Source organism: Balaenoptera musculus, chromosome 7 (genome assembly GCF_009873245.2).
Source record: "Balaenoptera musculus isolate JJ_BM4_2016_0621 chromosome 7, mBalMus1.pri.v3, whole genome shotgun sequence".
In the NCBI taxonomy this organism is placed as follows: Eukaryota; Metazoa; Chordata; class Mammalia; order Artiodactyla; family Balaenopteridae; genus Balaenoptera; species Balaenoptera musculus.
In genome coordinates, this window is record NC_045791.1 from 112,813,838 (window position 1) to 112,836,518 (window position 22,681).

The following is a 22,681-nucleotide window of genomic DNA, read 5'->3' on the forward strand; positions in this document are numbered from 1 at the left end:
ATATAAAATCAACCCAATAGGAAAATAGGTAAAACACACGAGTAGGCATTTCATGGAAGAGGAGGTACATGAAGCCAATGAAAAGAAACACTCTCTTCATTAGTGATCAGCAAAATGCAAATCAAAAGTACAATGAGATACTTTCATTGTCAAAACTTCAGAAGTCTAAAAAGCCCAAATACTGGTGAGAATGTAGAGCAACAGGATTTCTTATGAATTGCTGGAGGAAGTGTAAATTGGTAGAAGCACTTTGAAGACAATTTAGTAATTTGCCTGTCAAGTTGACCATTCATATAAACTGTGTCCTAGCAGTTCTACTTCTAGGTGTAAGTCTAGGGAAAACTGACACATCTACACCAGGAGATGTGAAAGACACAGCTTTTTTTTTTTTTTTTTGCAATAGCAAGAAGTCTAAATCCAACCCAAATTCCTACTAAACAAGAAAGGATAAAGTATGGTATAATCACACTGAGGAATATTATACAGCAGTAAAAAGGGCAACCCACAACAATGCGGAGACATTAATATAAATGTTGAGTGAGAAAAGAGTACGTATACCACAATGTCCTATTAATAAAGTTCATAAATAGCAAAATCAAAACCATATATTGTCTAAGGTATTCATAAAAAATTTTAAACTAATTTAAGGGGCACAGAGGAGATAGCACAGAAATTCAGGACACAAGGAGTTGGGAAGTGCCTGTAACCAGGGGAGCCGGCCAATGTTCTAGCTCCCAGGTTGGGCGCCGGCCCCCAGGTGTCATTATGTCATTACCATTTATTTACTTATTTATATGTTAAGCATTAAAAGTAAATTCTTCTAAATTGAACACTTTTAATTCAGGAGCACAACTCCCAAGTTTTTAAAAAGCCTGCGGTGAGTATTTTAAGATGAAGGACTCACCCCCAAATGTATTGGTTCCATACGTGATTGTTATCGAATGAATTGGCAAGATTGGGCCTGTCCCCCGAGGGCCACTGAGGGCAGCCCCAGGCACTTCCCAGACGCCGCCCAGCCCGAGTGCCCAGGTCCAAGGCGTCCCTCTGCTCCGAGGCAGCCCTGCCCAGATTCTGGCCTCTCCAAGCACCTGGGGGAGGCCGCAGACCTCTGTCCAGACCCTCACACCAGAGCTGATCTGTGTCCATCTTAATCTGGCCTCGAGTCACCCCCTCTAACAACAGCAACACTGCTTTATTCTTGGGGTCTCTCCTGGCACCTGGCACCCGGGCTCTCCTCTCCCAGAAATTGACGAGTGCCGATCCCAGCCGTGCCTGCATGGGGGCTCCTGCCAGGACCGCGTCGCTGGGTACCTGTGTGTCTGCAGCCCAGGGCATGAAGGAGCCCGCTGTGAGCTGGGTAAGACAGGTCCCGGCCCTCGCTGCGGGCTGGCAGCTCCGGCACCCCGGCCGTGGGCCTGGGGCACCGGCGTCCCCTGGCCGTGGTCACCTTGCTCCAGCTGCCCCTCTCCCTGGGCTGGTCTCTGGTTGGGCACCGCCTGCTCTCTCAGGTCCCTGCCAGCTCTGATGTCCCTGCTTCTGCCTCCCCAGGGGGGACTGAGAGCTCAGCTGAGAAAAGCTAGCCTCCTGCAGCCTCTGGCCTGGGGGCAGGGGGGCAGGTCACACCCCAGTGGTCTGCGCCAGAGGAGGGAGGGGAGGCCTGCCGGGTGCACCGCTGAACAAGCCCTGCTCCCCGCACGCCTACGGGGGCCTCTGAGCCCCGAGACAGAGACGTCGCCCCGGCGTGGCGGGGCAGGCCCAGGATGTCCAGTCGGGGCCCCTGCGAAGCCTGGGCAGTGAAGGCAGGAGCGGCCTGGGGGCAGGCTCTGTGGGCAGAGTGGAGGGCAGCGGCGAGGCTGAAGTCTCGGTGCACAGGAGACCCCGGGGGCGCGGGGTCATGCCGTCTCGTGTCCCGTCTCTGCAGAGACAGACGAGTGCCTGGCGCAGCCCTGCAGAAACGGAGGCTCCTGCAGGGACCTCCCGGGGGCCTTTGTCTGCCAGTGCCCCCCGGGCTTCGCTGGAGTCCACTGTGAGACAGGTAGGGGCTGCGCTTGGGGGGTCCCCACGTGCCAGGTCCCAACCACACCCGCTAGGCCCCCGACACCCCGGGAGAACCTCTTGTCAACGAACGGAGACCCTGGGCCGCTCAGAGAGCAGGGGGATGGGGGCAGTCCCCGTGGCCCTGCCGGACAGGACCCCTGGGGGAGGGGCCCCAGGGGGGAGGAGGAGGGGAGGGCCGGGTGCCCGCCAAGGGGGAGGGGCCTGTCGCCAGCCCCTTCCGCCGACGGGCTTGCCCGCTGCCCCCCCCCCCCACGCCCCCGCCCGGCCTCCCTCCTGCCTCCCCTTCCCTTCTTCCCGCTGTCCTCTCCTCCCTCCCCCAGACACCCCCCTGCCGCCCTGGCCGACTCTCTGGGTGTTCTCCAGAGGTGGACGCCTGCGACTCCAGGCCCTGCCAGCACGGAGGCCGGTGCGAGAACGGTGGCGGGGCCTACCTGTGTGTCTGCCCAGAGGGCTTCTTCGGCTACCACTGCGAGACAGGTGGGGCCCGGCCGCCCTTCCCTGCTCCGGGGTCCTTTCCTCCGCCCGCCCCGCCTCCTGCACTTACCCTCCCCGGCGACCTCACGTCCCCCCCAGCTCCATGTCCAGCCACAGGCCCTGCTGTCCCTGCACTGGCCAAGCTCAGGGCCGCCCCGGGGGCCTGGAACTCACGGTTCCTCACATCGGGATACTCCCCCTGATCAGCCTGAGCAGGGGCTCCTCGGGGGCCAGGTCCCGGCTGGGATGTCCGTCCGGGACGAGGGCTTCCCTGACCACAGGCCTGCAGGGGCGCCCACCCTATCAGCCGTCTCCCCAGCACCATTTTTCTCCTTTGGAGCACTTTCCGGTCTCTGGGACTGTCTGGGCAGTACTTCTCTCAACTTGCTGATGTGTATCCCCTCCCAAAACAGGCCTATCCCCGGGGTGGGGTGTGGCCTGACCTGGGATGTTCGAGTGTCCGCAACCCCTAAGCTGGGCCTGGCTGGCACCACGCAGACCTAGCACAGTGTGGATGGGCTTCTGGGCTCCAGCGCCACCACAGGGCACAGGAGCCTGCCCGGGCACAAGCACAGTGCGGACCGCCTGTGGCCAGAGCCCCACTGCACAGGCCTGGGGCGGCGGAGGGCACTGCAGGCTCTGGCCTGTGAGCTTGGGTCCACACCCGCACCCCAGCCCCAGTGCAGAGGGAGGCCGGGGAGGGGCCGGTGCTCTCGGCTGCCCGCTGCCCCCCGAGAGTGGTCGCCCCAAGTCACCACCTGCCAGAGCACCTTGGCTCGGGTCGGGGCAGCACGGCCTGGTTCAGAGCCAGAGGGCTTCCCTGCCTGGCCTCTCCACGGGGCCCTGGCAAGCCCTGCCCTCCCCCTCCGAGAGTGCCCGCACCCCCCGTATCCACCTCCCCAACGTGCCGCCGTGATACCACCCACCTCCACCCCGCAACTGCATCAGCACGGGAACGGCCCTGGGCGGGACCGAGGCCCAGCTGGAGGGGGGCCTGGCGACGTGCGCGCACTCACGGCTGCCTCCCCCCTCGCAGTGAGCGACCCCTGCTTCTCCAGCCCCTGTGGGGGCCGCGGCTACTGCCTGGCCAGCAACGGGTCCCACAGCTGCACCTGTAAAGCGGGCTACACGGGCAAGGACTGTGCCAAAGGTGAGGCGGCCAGGGTGCCGGCGTCGGGGGGGCGGACTCCCCTCCTCCCCAGGGCTGCAGACACCCCGTGGGACGGGCCAAAGGGCCGAACGGCCCCCAGGGCCGAGTGCCCAGGCGGCTGCTCTCCCAGGCTCTGCCCGGGAAGCCGACGGGCGGCACCAGCGCAGTCACGCGTGCGCGCACACGGGAGACCCTCCAGGGGCCCAAGGCGGGCTCCCACCGGCAGTGGCCCACCTGCGCCCCGGGGTAGCCAGGCCCGAGAGCCAATGGGCCAGACACCTGCCTGGGGGCCGGGGCTTCCACGGCTGACAGCTGACCACCCCCCTTCCCTTGTTCTTGACTGAAACCCTGAAGAGCTCTTCCCACCAACGGCCCTCAAGGTGGAGCGAGTGGAGGAGAGCGGGGTCTCCATCTCCTGGCGCCCACCCGAAGGCCCAGCCGCCCGGCAGATGCTCGACGGCTACGCGGTCACCTACGCCTCTTCCGACGGCTCCTACCGCCGCACGGACTTTGTGGACCGGGGCCGCTCCTCGCACCAGCTCCGGGCCCTGGCGGCTGGCAGGGCCTACAATATCTCCGTCTTCTCGGTCAAGCGCAACGCCAACAACAAGAACGACATCAGCAGGCCCGTGGTGCTGCTCGCCCGCACGCGTGAGTGTCTGCGGACCCTGCCCGCCCCCCCCCCCCGAGTGCCCCACTGGCCACACGCCCCGGAGCCGGCTGGGGGGCCATCCAGCCGATCCCCGACACTGGCGCCAGCGCTGCCGGGCAGGGCAGAGAGGGAACCTTCTCACAGAGGAGAGGAACAGATGCGGGACAGAGACGGAGACTGGGGTTAGGGAGCGAGGCTGGGGGAGTGCGGCGGGGGTCCCCTGAGAAGGTCCTGGGGCTGATGTGCCAGCTCACGCTGGGGTGGGGTCGAGGGGAGCCGGCCAGGTGTCCCGGGGGTGAGGATGGAGCCTCCTTGCTGCAGGTCAAGAGAAGGGGCAGCGTGGGACCGCAGGGAGGGCCCTCTGGGGGAGCTGCCCTGAACGGAAGTTGTGTGTAAGGGCGTCCAGAGAGGCTTGGGGCCCCAGCTGGCTTGTCTGCTCCTGGGGTCAACAGGGGAGGGGGGAGAATCCCAGAACACACCCATGATGGTGGGATGGTGGGCGCTGGCCCAGGGGGTCAAGAGACTGGGGAAGGGGCGGCTGGAGGCTGGAGGATGGAGCGAGAACTGGGAAGTGGTGTGACCGCTGGGCGTGTCGAGAGCCCCGTGGGGTGGCTGACGGGCTCAGAGTGAGGCCCGGGGCAGGTGGGCACAGGCAGGCGGCTGGGTGAGGAGGAAGGTGAGGCCCCTCGGAGGACGGGCAGGGGGAGCACCTTCTCAGGTCCCTCGGGAGGAGGAAGGCAGGCACCCTGGCATCACCTGCCAGCCCAAGCAGACGCTGACACCGAGGACACTGAGGGCCAAGTGCAGGGCGGGACGAGGACTCACAACAGCACGTCCTGGGGAAGGACAGCACGCGGTGCTGAGGACACACTGGGCCAGCAGGGTGGGCCCGGGCATGTGGCAGGGGAGCGAGCCCTCCAGGGTCTGGGGGAGGAGTAGGCCATCCTCAGCTTGGCTTCAGGAAGAAGTGCTTTTGCGGCTGCTCAAGGTGGGGTCTGCCGGGGAAAGGCTTCTGGAAGGAAGACAGCCTCCCCTGCTCCATCAGGGTGGGAGGGGGGACCACTGCCCGCAGAATGGGGCGCTGCACCCCAGGAGCTTCGGGCACCCCTCTCAGCTCCCTTGGCTGGGGTTCGGCCCCTTCCCTGAGGTCGCCAAGGACTCTTCCTGGCTTCTCCCCCGTCAGGCCCCTGGACCACCCAGACGGGGCAGGTAGTCACTGTCGGTGCCACCACAACAGCCAGCCAGAGGGTCGGGAAGGGCCCACCTCGCCCCTGGCAGTCTGAAGGGGCCAAGACCGCCCAGAGCAGTGCCCATGGCAGCCCCTTTGAAGCCCCCCCAAGGCAGGGGCCTGGGGCGTGTCCAACCACCCCATCTCCGCACTGGGCTGAGGGACACGTTCAGCTAGCCCAGGCTGGCTGGCACATCGTGAGGCCGCCTCTCCGTGACCCGCCCCACCAAGTGCCCTTCCCGAGCCTCCTCTCTTGTCCTGGCCCCGCCCTACCCAGGGGTGAGGAGGTGCCACACGGCCATGCCCCCATTGTCCCCAGGACCCCGCCCCGTCGAGGGCCTTGAGGTCACCAACGTGACTGCCAGCGCCGTCTCGGTGCGGTGGGCTCTGCACAGGATCCGCCACGCCACCGTCAGCAGCGTCCGCGTGTCCATCCGCCACCCCGAGGCCCAGGAGGACGAGTCCACTGACGTGGACAAGGGTGTGGACAGGTTCACATTCAGGTAAGAGCGCGGCGGCCTTGCCCCCCACCCTGTGCTCCCCACCTGCCCGGCCCCCGGAGGAGCAGGGGCGCTTGGTCGGTCCTGGGTCTCACTCCTGCCTTGCCTCCTCATGGGGCCGCCAGACAAGTGTTTCAAAGTGCCCCCAAAAACGCAGAGACACCCTAAAAATCTGAGGACAGCACCTCCTGCACGGAGGCCAGCCCAGAGCTCTTCCAGCCTGAGTCACGCAGGCGCCTCTGAGAGGGACAAACCGTGGCCCCCCTGGGTCGCCTGACATTCTTATCTTGTTCAGTAATATGTTTGAACCTTAAACTAGGCATATAAACTTCTTAGGCTTAATTATTACAAATTACATACAAACAAAACTACAACAATAAAATTCGAATGAACATCAGTCATTCAGAATGGCCGATGACTGAAATAAACACTTTAGCAACCCTGCAGGGAAGCCTCGGACCCCACGGCCTAGGCGCTCCGGCTCAGGGACCCCTGTGGGCTGCTCACCAACCAGAGAGGTTTCCAGCCCCTGGCCAGGAGGGCAGGCAGTGCTGGAGGGCAAGGGTGAGGAAGGAAGGGTGCTGGCAGCCTCCCGGGCAGGGGCCCCCAGGCTGGGGAGTAAACTCGGCTCCACTCCAGGACATGCCCACCAACTCCTGTGCAGCAGCCGGGGCGGGCTCAGCGGGAACAGCTCTGCGGCGTCCGGCCCAGAGCAGCCACAGGCCACGGTCAGGGGCAGGGGCTCTGAAAGGTGAGGCCAGGCCAGGCGGGGCGCTCTGTCCGCCGCACCCTCTGAACCACCCACATTTGGGTACATTTCTGGTTTGCAGACTTCTCACAACCACTTTTTCTGTGCATGCCTGTCCTTTCTGTCTAAGCAGACGGCTGTCTGTGCTGGAGACGACACTCCACTTTGTCTTTTAAGTATTGCTGTGACTCTCCTTGATTTACGTCCTGCCCACTTCCCAAGAGTGGCAGGACAGAAACACAAATGGAGCCCAAGGTGGGCACTTTGTGGCTACATCAGGGTCCCCAAGACCACGCCCACATTCACTAGGGGGCCCCCAGGACTCAGCAGAGGCCGCGCTCACAGCTGGATTCAGGACAGATAAAGGATACAAAGCAACATCGGTAAAAGGAAGGGGCGCAGGGACAAGTCGGGGACCAGGCGTGAGCTTCCAGGGCCCCCTCCTCTCACATGACGTGCTTAGCTCCCCACCACCAGCCGTGACGCCCGTGAGGTGCTGTCTCCCGGGGGAGCCCGTCAGAGACACAGCGCCTGGGGCTTTTCCTGGGAGTGGTCGCGGGCACCTGTGCCTGGTGAAGGTTCCAGACTCCCAGGAGGAAGCGGCACTCCGCACGAGCCTCACTTGGCACAAACGTTTAGGGGCCGTGAGGCCCTCTCCTCCACGAGGGGGCTGGGGACCCTCCCGGGAGCTCCCAGCCCAGGGCCAGCCTCGCAGGCGGGCCGGCCTGCCTGTTAACCTTTTCCTCCAATTGCCCCGTTCTGGCCTCTCCTGTCTTAACACCAGCCTCTGACCACACTGCAGCCGCCCCGGCAGGCCTGTCACCTTCCCCGCCACTCCAGTACTAGACAGACAGACCAGGGAGTAGCTTCCTACCCCAGGAGCACTCAGGTCTCAGGCCACACACCTGGCCTTCGTGGAGGCTGCTTGGCCACCGGCCCTGGGACGACCCACACCCCCGTCACGCCTGCGCGGAGGAGCCCCAGTCTGGCAGCACGGCCGCCCTGTTCCTCTCTCCCCGGCCTCCCCTCCCCACAGGGCCCTGCTTCCGGGAAGGAGATACACCATCTGGGTGACTGCCCTCAGTGGGCTTGGGGGGCAGGAGCACCCCACTGAGAGCCTGGCCTCGGCACCACTGCACGTGTGGACCCGTAAGTAGAGCGGCGAGGGCTCAGGTCGCGCGGGGCCTTCTGGAAGCTCTCACCTCCCTCCGACCCCTCAGTCCTCTCCAAAGTGGCCGCAGCACCAGAAACCTGGCCCTGGCCACGTGTACCAGGTGTGCCCAGAGGCGCCCGGGATGGCGGCTGCAGGGGGCTGGGTGGCCCTCCTGCCGGGGACGACCTTCCTAGGCAGCCCTCCGCGTGGGTGTTCGCAGGCTCCGGGCTCCTGCGGGCCCGGGGTCCCTGAGCAAGGACGGGAGGAGCGAGCTGCAAGGATGCCCACGCTGTCCGCCCCAGGGAGCTCCGTGCTGTCACGGGGAGGACACCCGGCCCTCACCGCCCCTCCCTCCCCCACACGCGGGCTGTCCGGGCACGGGGGGCACAGTGAACAGGGGTGGGGAAAGGGGCAGGGGCTTGGTGAGCAGGGCAGGTTTGAGCAGGGCCTCGCCCCGTGCTGCAGGTGGACAGCACAGGCTCAAGTCCTTGCTCTGACCCTGAGTGCTGGGGCCCTGGCCCACCCTCTGCCTGTCTAGCCCCCTCCCCTATCTACATCCCAGGAGCAGGTGTGCATGGCCAGGCTCGAGGGATGGAAAGTGCCACCCGGGAGGGCACCCTGATGGACTGAGCAGGCGGGGCGCCTCACCGGGGGCCAGCGGGTGGCACTCTGGGGGTGCCTCTTGGGGCAGGAGGGGGAGCTGCTGCAGGCCCTGAGCAGCTGCAAACGCCCCTCCACGCCACCCTTTAGGACCACGAAGTTGTCTGTAACCACCCAAGCTGGCTTCTAATGAAGCGTCAGCAATCCGTGTCAGACCTTTAAACCGTGTCCTGGGCAGAAGACCCCGTCAACCCCCCTTCACTTCCCTCCCCTGCTCCGTGCTCGCCTAGGGCCTCTGCCGCCAGCCAACCTGACCGCCGCCCGAGTCACGGCCACCTCTGCCCACGTCGTCTGGGATGCCCCCACTCGGGGCACCTCACTGGAGGCCTACGTCATCAACGTGACCACTAGCCAGAGCACCAAGAGCCGCTACGTCCCCAGCGGGAGGCTGGTGTCCTACACGGTGCGGGACCTGATGCCTGGACGGCGGTACCAGCTGTCGGTGACGGCCGTGCAGAGCGCCGGCGGCGACCAGCTGCACAGCGAGCCCGCTCACCTGTACATCATCACCTGTAAGTGCGGCACCTTGTCCGGGAGACAGCGCTCCTGCTGTACCTCAGGACCCTCCTCTGGCCCAGGCCACACTGTCCCAGGGACAGACAGGCAGCCTAGAAACGGGGCTGTTGACCCAGAATTGCACGCATGAAAATTGGGGGAGGATTTCCTGGACAGCTGGCGCTGGGTCAGCGAGCTAGCGGTTCAGAAGAGTAAGCATCTCGCTCCTCACCTTGTGCCATCCGCCCGAGTGGACCCCAGATGGCTGAGCGGTAAATACAGGGCATCACCCTGAAAACCAGCGCCGACAGCGGGCAGTGGCAGCGTGGAGGCGGCCCTGGGTGGCAGCCGGGCAGCCAGGCCTGACCCATGAGGAGCTGCTGGACAGCAGCATGGGCAAGAGGGGCGGCACAGCGTCAGCAAGGGGCGGGCTGGGAGAGGCAGGCAGGAAGGAAGGGCAGAGTGGACGGACGGAGGGTGGGAGCTGCTGAGGAACGCGGAGGCTCAAGGCCACAGTGAGGACATGGGTCTGCTCCCGAGGGCACAGGAGGCCCGCTGGGCCCCATGGGGTCCTGGCAAAGCTCACAAGAGGACGGTCCGTCTGGATGGTGCTGCAGGGGGGTGGGCGGTGGCCTGGGCTCCCTCCTCTCCCAGCCCGCCAACCTGCCCTCGGGGCGTGGAGTACACTTGCCCTGAGACATCCAGACCCGGCTCAGCCCCAGGCACGCCTGCCAGGCAGACAGGGCAGGCTGGGGCCCCTCTGTGAGTCGGTGGGGGGTGGGCGGGGCTCGCAGGTGAGGAGGGTACCCAGCCCTGGGGGTGGGGGCTGCTGAAGGCCACGGTCAGGTGACAAGGACCCACGGAGGAGCCATGCCCTCTCTCTCGGGGTGTGCAGGGCGTGGGCCTCAGATGAGGTGAGTCTGGACGGGGTCCGAGGCCCGGCCCCACCTGCAGGCGGAGAGCCTGGGCCAGGGTGGGGGGCTGGGACCAGCACCTGGACCGCTTCCAGGCTGCATCCGCAGCCCCTGCTCGGGCAGGGAGCGGGGCTCAGGGTGGGCCGGGGGCACACGCCCCTTCGGCTCTCACCTCGGAGCGGCGGGGCAGGACGGGGGCACGGGGAGCCCCAGACCAGCCCGCGTGGCCACCCCGTCCTCCACCGCCCGCAGCCGCGAGGGATGGCGCCGACAGACGCTGGCACCGGGAAGGACCCCCTCCGCGGGCGCTCAGAACCCGACCGGCCCCCGCGCGCCTGCCGGAGCTGCGCCTGCTCAACGACCCCGGCGCCCCCGCACCGCCGACCCAGGCCCCCAGGTGCCCGCCTCAGCTGCCGCCCCCGAGACCCCGGGCCCTGAACCCACCTGCTGACCCGCGCTGACTCTCTCACAGGTTCTCGGAGCTCGTGGACGGCAGAGGACGAGTGAGCGCCAGCTTCCGCAGCTCGCCTGGCAGACGGGTCACTGTGAGATCACGTGAGTGCCCAGGCCTACCCCGGTGGCCCCGCTGCCACCTCACCCGCCGGTCCCCAGTGGGATGAGGGTCGAGGTCCCTGAAACCTGGGCTTCAAGACCACCTCCAGTGCCCAGCACCGTCCCCAGCGGGGGACCCCAGTGGGGTCGGAGGCCCTGGGCTCCAGGGCCAGTGCGAGGAGCCCACGCCACCCATGGGCTCCCACGGAGCCTTCCCAGCGTGGCTGTATGGGCTGAAGGGACAGGCCGCAGGCAGGCACGTGAGAGAAGACGGGAAAGAAACCCGTTAGGGGCCGGTCCGGGTCAGGACCCTGAGTGCTGTTTAGTGAGCGCGAGGTCCTGGGACCCGCAGCAGGAGCCTCGCCAGGGGGCTCCAGAAGGGCCAAGAGTGCGGTCTGGCTGAGGGCACATAAGAGGGGGAGGAGGGGGCGCTGTGGACCCCCAGGGAGCAGGAGAGGGAGGGAGAGGAGAGCAGGATGTGACCATAAGAAGGAGACTGACGCATCAGTCAGCTGCTTAGGCCTGTGGGCAAGGCAGGAGGCTCGGCCCTGTTGGGCCACTGGTGACCTGCGCCCATGGTTCCGGTGGGGCTGGCAGTCAAGCCGGGTCCCTGCTGAGGACTGGCAGGAGGGTCAGGGCTGGGCTCCGCCCGGAGAAAAGCTGATCCTACCTGAGGCAGCGCCAAGACCCACCCTGATCCCGCCACGCCAGGCCCTGCGCCCGAGGGAGAGAAGCCGCTCAAGAAGGCGGCCCAGGGACAGTCCTGGGCGCGAGGCAGCAGGCTTCGTGGTCAGCGCGCTGTGGCGTCCTGATCTCTCCTAGAACCCACGGCTCTGGTGCAGCTGGAGAACGCAGAGGAGGTCCCCGAGCAGGTCAGCCTGGCCCTCCAGCTCCCCGGACGCAGTGGTGACAAGGGCGCGGAAAGTAAGTCAGCAGGAGTGGATTTCAGGGCCGACCACCCTCAGGGGCCTGAAGGACCACAGTGGGGAGGGGCGAGGCACAGGGCCTGCCCGAGGGGCAGCCGAGCGCCCCGCCCTGGAACGTGGGGACCAAACCACATCACGCAGGCAGACCAGCACGGGCCTGGGGGCTGCAGCCACCCACACATTCAGGGTCCTCCCCGGAGAGACTGGCCCACCGCTGCCCCCTGCGGACGGCCCCTCCTCTCCCTCTGTGAGCAGCAGAGCCCTCCCCTGCCTCTCCCAGAGACGTATGTGGAGCAGGATGGCAGGAGCGAGTGGAGGGGCAGCCGCTGGGCGGCTCCAGCTGGAGTATCGCCTGGGAGGCCGCCGCTACCCAGGCCCGGCGAGCAGGGCCTGAACTGTCCGCCGGTGAGAACCACAGCCGGGCAGCTCCAAGAGGCCTTCTTCCTTCCTCACACTCAGACCCTCGCCCTATCTTTCCTCCTGTTCTAACCCTCGGGGCCTTGTCCCTCTGGGGACAGTTCTAGGAGCCAGTGGCCTTTCTCCTGAGTTACACCACAGGCTCAGACTGGGCTCACCCATCAGCCAGCCCCCAGAGAAGGCAGAGTACTCGGTAAAGGGAGAGTCAAGCGCCCAGGATGTGGCCTCACCTGCAGGCCCCCAGCGTACCCAAGGACACCTGGACACATCCAGGCACCTGCACCAGAGGGTGTATTTGCCAGCAGTGGCTCCACGGCCCCACAGTCCAGCACCCCTCACTGTACGAGGCCTTGGTGAGCACCAGGAGGGGCAGTTTGCGGGTCAGACGCGGTCAGAGAACAGAGCCACCGGCTAAGGTGCGGTCAGAGTGAAGACACTCATGTTGCTGGCGTTTTGTAAGTGAAAAAACAAACATTTTATCTGATGGTTTGCGTTATGTCAGCCCTTTTAAATATCAGATGTTTCATTTCACAAAATTCAGAACTTAGAGGGATGTGAGTGACCTCTCCTGGGTCCCTTCTGAAGGAGAGATTCGAGGTGGCACCAGGCTGGCCCCAGATGTCACTGCCATCTGCAGTGTTTGCTAACGTGAGGGACGAAGCCTTGAGAGAGTGTGAGATGATTTTAGGTGACAACAGGACAAAACAATCTCTAATGGCCCCCAGGTGCACAAAATTAGTCGTGGTCTTTGGTTCCTGTCACATTCTCACGATCGGGCCAGGCTGGCCCCCTTTTACTTAGTGAGTCTGGTTGGTTAGCTTTTGCTAAAATAACAGCCTTCAGACCTGGAAGCCACCCATGAACCAGACAGAACACAAGCAGTAACCTGTGTCTTGCTGTTGAACCACGAGCTTGAATTCGTGCTGCCGTCCCTCTGCTCCACCAGAGGCTGGATGGGAGGGAGGAGTGAGTTCACCGCCCGCGTGGGTGTCCCAACAGCCGCAGGCTTTCCTCGCCGGGCAGCATCGGGCTGTGTGCCGCCCCCAGACCCGCGTTTTCGCCCAGCATCCTGTGCTCGTTCACTCTCACTGTCCAGCATCTAGTCCGTCGGTGAACTCGCTCCGAGGGCACGTGGGCTGTGCCTGCTGTTGTCAGCAGTGCTGCTCTGTGTTCCTGTACACATCTCCTGGCACGTGTGCGGGCTCGGGATGTGTGAATGCCCAAGTGACAAGAGAATGTGAGTTGCCTTCTAAGTGGGGTATCAGTCTGGACTCCGTCCAGCAGCGGTCAAGAGGTGCAGTGAGTTGGCCCCCAGTCTCTCCAGAATCTGATCTTGTCAGGTTTCGCGACCCTGGCAGCAGGACGGGTGTGAAGAGCACTGTTATGATCTGATTTGTGTCTCTCGAGAACTGGCACGGTCAGCACCTCGTCGTGGCCCCCCTCCTCCATTCCGCTGCCTAGCTTCCTCAGGCCGAGCCCGACCACTTTAGAGGCTGCCTCTTTGGTAAGGCTCGCTGTCCCACGGGGCCAGTCCTCTCACTGCCCGTCAGTGTCTTGGCTGTTCTTGACTCTTTGTATTTCTGTAAAAGTTTACAATCAGCTTGCCAAGGTCCACAAAGTACATGTTGGAACTTTACATGGCCAAACTTCTGAGGCCCTATATGCCTGAAAATACACTTATTAGCCCTCACATTTGAAGGACAATTTAGCTAGGTATAAAATTCGAGGTTCAAAGTTCCTCTCCCATTCAGTTCTTCAAACATTTGTCCACTGTCATCAACTGTGCTGTCACTGGGTGTCAATCTTGTTCTAGTTTCCTTCTAGAATAATCTGCTCCTTCCCTCTGGTAGCTGTTAGACTTTTCTTTCTCAAGGAAAGGATGATCCCCAGAAAGCCCCAGGCACCCCAAGAGCACAGTTAATGCTCCTGATTTGGCATTTGCTCAGCAAGCAACTCTCCAGGTCAGGGCCGCTCCTTCAAGCACCCAGGAGACGCTCCTGGAGGATTCCCAAGATTCCTGCCATCCTGGGAACTTGGAGTGAACGCAGAAGCTGGTCAAATTCTTCCTGTTTCCCCCAATTTCTCACCCCAGGAGGGCTTTTGGACTATGCTGGCCTTATCCCCTTGACACCCATACAAGTGGGGGCAGAACTTAAACCTCTCTATTCTGTAATTTATCCTTCATATAGGAGGAGCCCATTGCCCCCGCCCCAGGGTGCACCCCCACCCTTGTCCCCCACCTCCGTTCAAAACAGCATTCTCTTTTTTTTTTATTTACTCGTGCGTGTGTTTGGGTGTGTGTCTGTCTGTCTGTCACGATAAACTCAGGATTCAGTAGAGACAGCTTTGTAAAACGAGGCTACAGACAGTGGTGACCCGGTAAAACCCCCACTGCTGCATATAACTCTAGGTTTCGGGTCCCAGCTGCCCGAGCATGGCACAAATGTCAGTCACAGTCTCTGCAGGCTGGTGTCCCAAGTACAGAGGGTAAGGATTGCTGACGTGGGCTCACAGGTTCTAAACACCCCTGCACACTTCCATGTTCTGTAAGGTTACCATAAAATGTCTCTGGACAACTGTTATGTACAGTGTCTAAAATTCATATGGAATTGGAAGGGAACTGGAATAGCAAAAACCATCCTAAAAAAGTAGGAAGACTCACATACCCGTTTGTCAAAACTTAGTACAAAGCAATGGTAATCAAGTCAGTGCCAGAGACTGGCACAAGGATAGACTTATAAATCAGTGGAATAGAATTAAGAGTCCAGAAATAAACCTATACATCTGTGGTCAACTGATTTCAACAGGGGTGCCAAGACCATTCAGTGGAGGAAAGAAGAGTCTTTTCAGCAAACGGTGCTGGCACAGCTGGATATCCACGTACAAAAGAATGAAGTTGGACCCCCTACCTCACACCATACACAAAATTAATTAAAAATGGATCAAAGACCTAAATGTAAGAGCTAAAACTATAAAATTCTTAGAAGAAAACACGGGTAAATCTGTATTACCTTGGACTTGACAAAGGATTTTTTTTAAAATATTTATTTATTTACTTATTTTTGGCTGCATCAGGTCGTAGTTGTGGCATGCGGGATCTTTTGTTGTGGCACACGGCCTTCTCTCTAGTTGTGGCACGCAGGCTCGAGAGCCCGTGGGCTCAGCAGTTGAGGCGCATGGGCTTAACTGCCCCGCAGCATGTGAGATCTTAGTTCCCCAACCAGGGATCGAACCCACGTCCCCTGGAAGGCAGATTCTTAACCACTGGACCTCCAGGGAAGTCCCAAAGGATTCTTAGATATGGCACCAAAAGCAAGAGCAACAAAAGAAAAAAAAAGGTATGTTAGACTTCATCAAAATTTAAAACATTTTGTGCTTCAAAAGACATCATCAAGGAAGTGAAAAGACAACCCATAAAATGGGAGAAAATATTTGCAAATCGTATATTTGAAAAGGGATCTGAATCTAAAATATATAAAGAACTCTTAAAGCTGAATAAGAGGAAGACAAATAACCCAATTAAGAAATAAGCAAAGGATCTGAATAGACATTTCTCCAAGGAAGATATACAAATGGCAACAAGCCCATGAGAAGATGTTTGGTATCACTAGTCATCAGGGAAATGCTAATCAAAACCACAGTGAGATGCCTCTTCACATACACCAGGATGGCTAGAATTAAAAAGTCAAGATAACCACAAGCACTGATGAGGATGTGGAGAAACTGGAACCCTCAAACACTGCTGGTGGGAATGTAGAGTCGTGCAGCTGCTTCAGTTCCTCGAAGAATTAAACGTGGAGTTACCATATGACCCAGCAATTCCACTCCTAGCTACACACCCAAGAGAAATGAAAACGTATGTCCACACAAGGACTTACACAAATGGTCACTGCAGCACTATTCACAATTGCCGAAAGGTGGAAACAACTGGTGAATGGATGAACAAATGTGTTATATTCACACAATGGAAATTATTGGACCATAAAAAGGAATAAAGTACTGATAAATGCTACAACATAGATGAACCTTGAAAACATTATGCTAAGTGAGAGAAGCCAGTCATAAAGAACACATAATCTGATTCCATTCATATGAAAGTCCAGAATAGGGAAACCTATAGTGATAGAAAGTAGATCAATGGTTGCTTCAAACTGGAAGTGGGGGTGGAGGTATATGGGGTGAGAGCTAAAGGGTACTGGGTTTCTTTCTGAGGTGATAAGAACATTCTAAAATTGACCATGGTGACGGATGCACATATCTGTGGATATGCTAAAAATCTATGAAGTGTACACTTCAAACGGCTGAATTGTATATAAAGTATATCTCAGTAAAGCTGTTTCCAAAATGTAAAGTGCAGACAGTGTTTCTGGTATCTCTTTTGTGTAGGAAAGTGGGGAAGGGAAATATGAATGTATATATCTATTTTCCTATGTTTAAAGATAAATAAAGCTAATAAAAATGATTAACTCTATAATGAAGCAAAGAACGAGAATGAAGAAGTAAAGGGAATGGAGAGGGAGGATAGGTATCTCTAAATGTACCTTTATAGATGTGACTTTAGAAATAAGAAAATGTTTTTTTAAATGACACCAAAAAAAAAAGCAATGCCTAAAATTTGAAAACAAACTGAAACTTACTAACCATGCCGATGGCATAACCACCCAGGGAAAAAAAGCATCACTTCAAGTGATTTTTAAAACAGCATTCTAGGGACTTCCCTGGTGGTCCAGTGGGTAAGACTCCATGCTCCCAATGCAGGGGGCCCAGGTTCAATCCCTGGTTGGGGAATTAGATTCCACATGCATGCCGCAGCTAAGAAGTCTGCATGCCGCAACTAAGAAGTCCACATGCAGCAACTAAAGATCCCACGTGCAGCAACTAAAGATCCCACGTGCTGCAACTAAGACCCGGCGCAGCCAAAATAAATAAATAAAACAGCATTCTGACTGTTAACATCTAGTGGGATATAATCTAAGGAGTAAAAGAATTGCCAAGATATTTTAAGCTGTACTCAGTGATCTTAATGTCATTTCTAAACTATTACATGTACATTGTGGGATAAAGAAAATAATTATGTTAATGCCACAAAGATTTTCAGCATAAAGTGATACAATATAAAAATCAAAGAAGTTAAGTAAAACCCCTGATTTTATTTTTATTTAATTCTGTTCATTTGAACTGGAAATACTGGAATGAACTCATAATTTGTTCATTTTTATTTTTTAAATCTGACTTCCTAGTTCTGTCTCCTGGAAAGACCTGGAGCACTGACACCACAGTAACAGTGAGCACCTTGATCAGCCACACTGTGGACTCTAGACACCAGACTGTGGACTCTAGACACCAGACTGTGGACTCTAGACACCAGACTGTGGACTCTAGACACCAGACTGTGGACTCTAGACACCAGACTGTGGACTCTAGACACCAGACTGTGGACTCTAGACACCGTTCTCCACTGAAGGGAACCGGCAGGGGACTTCCCTGGCGGTCCAGTGGTTAAGACTCTATGCTCCCAATGCAGGGGGCCCGGGTTCGATCTCTGGTCAGGGAACTAGGTCCCACATGCCACAACTAAAAAAATATCCTGCATGCCACAACTAAAGATCCTGCACACAGCAATGAAGATCCCGCGTGCCGCAACTAAGACCCAGAGCAGCCAAATAAATAAATAAATATTTTTAAAAATAAATAAATAAATATATAGACTGGGGTCTTCAGAGAAATGGCTGATTCCAAGGCTGAAGCAGAACATGGACAAAATAAGCCCAGGACATGGGAATTCCCTGGGAGTCCAGTGGTTAGAACTCTGCCCTTTCACTTCCAAGGGCCCGGGTTCAATCCCTGGCTGGGGAACTAAGATTCTGCAAACTGTGCAGTGCGGCCTAAAAAAGAAGAAAAAAAAAAAATGCCTAGGACATACTTGTAAAAAAGCAAGCAAGCTTTCAAAAGCAACTAGGATTGTGTCTAAAGGGCACAGGAGCCAACCTGAAGGGGCTCCCACTGGCCAAAGATGGGATAATTTGAGCATGAAGAAAGCTAATGACAGCAACAGACTGAAACCCATCAAATATATACAAGTCCACAAGGTCTTAACAATGGTCAAAAAGAAAGAACAACGTATTGGTCAACTTTAGAGCTTGCTGGGGGACCAACTCACTCTGCAAGTGTACAAATGAAAAGAATGGAGCATTTACCTGGCCTTGCCTGTATGGACTGTATTTTAGGGTGACCAAGGGGTGGGTGAAGGAGAGCAGGTCTTCAGAGGGTCTCCCCAGCTAGTGAAGGCAGAGGAGTGACAGATCACATTAGACCTGACCCTAGTGAGAGATCAGGGATCTATATGACTTCTCAAGCCATCAGGTGCAGAGCCTAAGAGAACTTTACTCTGGATTAATCAGGCTGCCAACACTGAACCAGTGATCGATCCTCACATCATGAAAACCAAATGCGGAGACATCATGTGTCTCCTGGTGTAGCTGAAGGGCACACAACCACCACCTGTGAAGCCAAAGCAAAGACCACGTGAACCTGAATCCTATTAAGCCCCTTTCTCTTACTACCAGTTAACAGGAAACATGGGGAGGGGGCGAGTTAATGCCGTCAGTCAGACCCAGAGGATGGGAATTCCACGGGACAAATGACCTCATTTCTTCAATAAATACAGAGGGGAAGAAGGTTAAATTTATAGATTAAAAGAGACTTGAGATACATCAAACTAAGGCAATGTGTATCTTTATGAATCTGAATTAGATGGGACCAACTGTAAGTGACATTTTTAAAGATGATCAGGGAAATTTGAACACAGACTGCAGTTTCTTGTGATATTAAGGAACTACTGTTAATTTTGTAATAATAGTATTGTGCTTACGTGAAAATTTCTTAAGTCTTTATGTATTAGATACTTGCTGACATATTTACAGGTGAAGTGGTTTCTGTGAACTGCTTTGAAATTCCCCAACTAGAGAAAGAAAGGCAGATGGAAAGCTGGAAATAGATTAAACAAGATTGGCAAAACGTTAATAAACCTCCCCCCACGAGGCGGTTGCCGAGGAGGGGGGAAGGGGGAAGGGCTGGATTAGGTGTGGAGGGGGTATTGGAAGTGGTGGCGTATGCACGATTCTTATTCTTTTGTGTTTCTCAGTTTTTTAAGAGTTAAAAATGAAACCAGCTATCTTGCAAAGCTTTAAAAAAAAAAAAGGACAGTGGACTCTAAGGGGGGGGGACAGGTCTGCCCCTCCCAGGCAGCACCACTGACCAACCCGCCTCCAGCTCCCGCAGTGCGGAAGGCAGACGGCAGCCCAAGGGGCACAGACGCCAGCAGAGTCCTGCACAGAGGCCGCCTGGGGCTGGCGCTGGGGACACACAGGCGGCTCGGGGACAGGCGCTGGAGGATGAGGAGGGCTCTCTAGGGTTGGCCTCTGTGTTCCAAGTAGAAGAAGCCCTGTGCAGCGGGGCAAAGTCAGCAGAAGTGTGGGGCAGGGGGCACAGGCCAGGGCAGAGCGGGCAGTCTCTCCCACAGGCGACCAGAGTGCAGCCATGACCTAAGCTGTGAGCCGAGGCTCCTCTGCCTTGTGACGACGGCTCGGCACCGAGAGCCCTCCCGCTCTCCCTCGAGGAAACGGGGTCAGGGCTGAGCACACTGAGGCCAGTCTTCTGCCTCTGCTCTCGACCACCCCTAGGGCCCACTGGTGTTGGGGGCAGCAAGAGGCAGCAACCTGGGAACGCTGTCAGGCCTTCCCGTGGGGCCCCGAGACTAACCGCTCGTGGCCGTTCACAGGTGCCCCTGGGAACTGTTCAGAAAACCCCTGTCAGAACGGAGGCACCTGTGTGCCTGGTGAGGATGCCCGCAGCTGTAACTGCAGCCCGGGGTTCAAAGGCAGACACTGTGAGCTTGGTAAGTTTGGGGCCGCTCCCCTCGCCTGCTAGGGTCACTGGGGCTGGGGCCTGGCCTCGACACGCTTGTGACGGCAGGCTCCGATGGGACCGCTGGCCCCAGGGGGGGTTTGCCGCAAGGACCTCCAGCCATGAGGTGCCGGGACAGGGGCCTGGCCACGGTGCCCCAGACCTCCAAGCGTCCAGGGAGGGAGGCTGGCAGGCAGTGAGCCGCCAGGCCTCCCACTGCCCCGAAGCGCCAGGGTGAAAGGTGCTGCCTAGATAACTGGGGGCTCTGGGACAGTCACAGGGACCCAGCGACAGCCGCTCCACAGGGAGGGGGGGAGGAGGGGGCTCTTCTCGCCTGGGGACCAAACAAGGCGGTGGGAGGGAAAAGGGCCACGGGCCTGCCTCTGACTTCCGGGCTGAGGACGAGAGGCTCGTGGACAGAAGTTCCCACGCGAGCCACACAGCCCTGAGCCTGCCAGGCCCAGAGCCTCCGACCAGCCCCGAGGGAAGCCAGCCTGCAGGCTCCCAGGGCCCCCACCCAGAGCAGCACCCGCAGTCGCTCAGCAGCCCCGGGGACGACCAGCCCCGAGGGAAGCCAGCCTGCAGGCTCCCAGGGCCCCCACCCAGAGCAGCACCCGCAGTCGCTCAGCAGCCCCGGGGACAGGGCCGCCAGCCCGGGAAGTGGCTGGGCAGAACCCCGGACCTACAGTGGCTGCAGGAAGAGGGCAACCGTGGCCTCGAGCTCCTTGTAAGCGACGGCCCTTTCCTCTGTGCCAGCAGCCTGCAGAAAGGTGCCCCAGCCCTGCACACGGCTGTTCTCGGAGACAAAGTCTTTTCCGGTCTGGGAAGGAGGCGTCTGTCACCACGTGTAAGTCCCTCCCCTCCGCCTTCACCACGTGTGTAGCACGTTCCTGACCCTCAGATGCTTCCGCCCTGTCCGCACAGGCCCCTGAGGTCTAGTAGTCACAGCACGGAAGGGGCTTGCTTTGACCACCCACCCCCTCCATGCGACAAGTTAGGAAACTGAGGCAAAAGGGCTGAAAAACTTGCCTAAGGCTGTGCAGCTGGGAGCAGAGCCACATGAGGCCTAGAAGCGGGATCCCCTGCTCCTGCCCTCGGGCCTTCCTTCCCCTAGAAGCGGGATCCCGTGCTCCTGCCCTCAGGCCTTCCTTCCTGGCGCCCTGGAGTGGCATCAGCCTCCCTTCCCGGGATGGCAGGGCACGCGGAGAGATTCCAGCAAGTGCCCCTCCTCTTCTCAGCACAGGAGACCTCGAGTCTTGGTTCTGCCGTGAGTTCCCGACACAGCCCTGGGCAAGGCGCTCATGCCTCAGTTTCCCCATCTGTAAGACGGGCTGAGGAGGGAGTCTGCCGAGCCCACCTCTTAGCACCTTTCTTGCTAACACTCTTGACTCCATGGGTCATACTTACAACCTACTTCGTCCACAAATACGGACGAGCACCTCCCGTGTGCCAGGCGTGGTTCGGAACACTCGGCACACATCAGCGAGCCGAACGGGCCAAAGTCTTGCCCTGGGAGTCCTGACGTTCTAGCTGAGGGAGTCACAGTACACAAGAAGCACGAGTTTGTCCTGCAGTGTTTTAAATGGTGGCAAGCGCTAAAGGAGGATGGAAGAAAGGAATACGCAGGGCCAGGAGAGCCAGGGCCGGGGCGCAGGAGGGGGTGGCAGCAGCATTCGGCAGGGTGGCAGGGGAAGCCTCATGGAGAAGGTGACATGACCAGACATGGGCGGGCGGAGATATCTGAGGGAAGAATGGCCCAGTCAGAGTGTATCTGTTGCCGAGGCCCTGAAATCAGGAGACTGCCCGCCCGTCTAAGGAGCAGGAAGGCCAGCAGGGCTGGAGCCGAGCGAGCGAGGGGGCGTGGAGGGTGGGCCTTGGAACCCCAAGGAAGGACCTGCATGTGTCCTCTGGGAAGTGGGGAGCTACTGAAGGACACTGAGCTGAAGTGACACCTGACATGTTTAAAGACCACTGGGATGGGATGCAGGAAGGCAAGACAGAAGGCTTGACTTGAGCCTGGACATGAAGCCAGCGTGACACGCAGCAGGGACACACCAGAGGCACTGAGCTGCACTGGGACTTGGGAACCCAGGTTTACAGGCCCCTGAATTTGGACTTTGTGGAATGGCACTCCAGAGCCCCCGCACCTGCGTCTTCCAACTGTGTTAGTTACACCAGCACCGGGGGCGACCACCAAGTACCTGACTGGGAGAGCCCTGCACGTGCCCATAGCGTTCCACCCAGTGCTTTCAACCTGTTGCATCTGAAAGGGACTTCCTTGTATTTAGCATTCGCGAGGGTCTTGCCGTACATCCAGTCTGACATCTCTGGTTTTTATTGGGGTGTTTAGACCATTTACATGTTAATAAAATGACTGATGTGATTGGGTTTAAATCTAACATATTGTTTTCTATCTGTCCCATCTTATCTTTGTTACTTTCTCTTTTCCTGCCTACTTTTGGATTATTTTTTAGGATTCTATTTTACCTGTACTGTTGGCTCACTGATACACCTCTTTGGTTTATTTTCTTTAGTGGCTGCTCTGGGATTTAAAATATGCATCTTCAACTGATCACAATATACCTTGAATTACAACACAACTTCAGTATCATGGAAGACATGCAACAGCAAGCTTCTACTTCCCCTTTCTATCACTGCCAGACGTTTTACTTCCACATATGCTATGAACGACACCGTGTGTTACTTTTGCTCTCAACAGACAATTATCTTTTTTAAAAATGTTGAGAGTATAAAGTCTTTTGTAGGGACTTACACGTCTACCGTTTCCAGCGCTCTTCATGCCTTCGTGCAGATCTAAGATTCCATCTGGTACCATTTACCTTGGCCTA

General features: G+C 58.2%; 1 protein-coding gene across 17 annotated transcripts in view; it reads left to right on the top strand.

The window, feature by feature from the left end:
• SNED1 (sushi, nidogen and EGF like domains 1) overlaps nt 1-22,681 on the top strand; it is a 91,197-nt gene that overhangs the window by 56,746 nt on the left and 11,770 nt on the right. For 7 of the 17 annotated variants that reach the window (XR_005020571.1, XM_036857506.1, XM_036857505.1 and 4 more), the window contains 13 exons: nt 1,244-1,357; nt 1,922-2,035; nt 2,422-2,535; nt 3,569-3,682; nt 4,037-4,333; nt 5,882-6,065; nt 7,847-7,959; nt 8,854-9,135; nt 10,285-10,429; nt 10,505-10,587; nt 11,407-11,508; nt 19,708-19,824; nt 20,589-20,679. Coding sequence is in view for 16 of the 17 variants with exons in the window: in XM_036857506.1 (XP_036713401.1) it covers nt 1,244-1,357; nt 1,922-2,035; nt 2,422-2,535; nt 3,569-3,682; nt 4,037-4,333; nt 5,882-6,065; nt 7,847-7,959; nt 8,854-9,135; nt 10,285-10,429; nt 10,505-10,587; nt 11,407-11,508; nt 19,708-19,824; nt 20,589-20,679 (1,870 nt within the window). In the remaining variant the exon portion in view is untranslated. Of the gene's footprint in view, nt 1-1,243; nt 1,358-1,921; nt 2,036-2,421; nt 2,536-3,568; nt 3,683-4,036; nt 4,334-5,881; nt 6,066-7,846; nt 7,960-8,853; nt 9,136-10,284; nt 10,430-10,504; nt 10,588-11,406; nt 11,509-14,734; nt 14,884-17,167; nt 17,253-19,707; nt 19,825-20,588; nt 20,680-20,830; nt 20,938-21,070; nt 22,426-22,681 lie in introns of those variants that run through there. The other 10 variants (XM_036857516.1, XM_036857519.1, XM_036857518.1 and 7 more) reach the window with 7 other exon arrangements.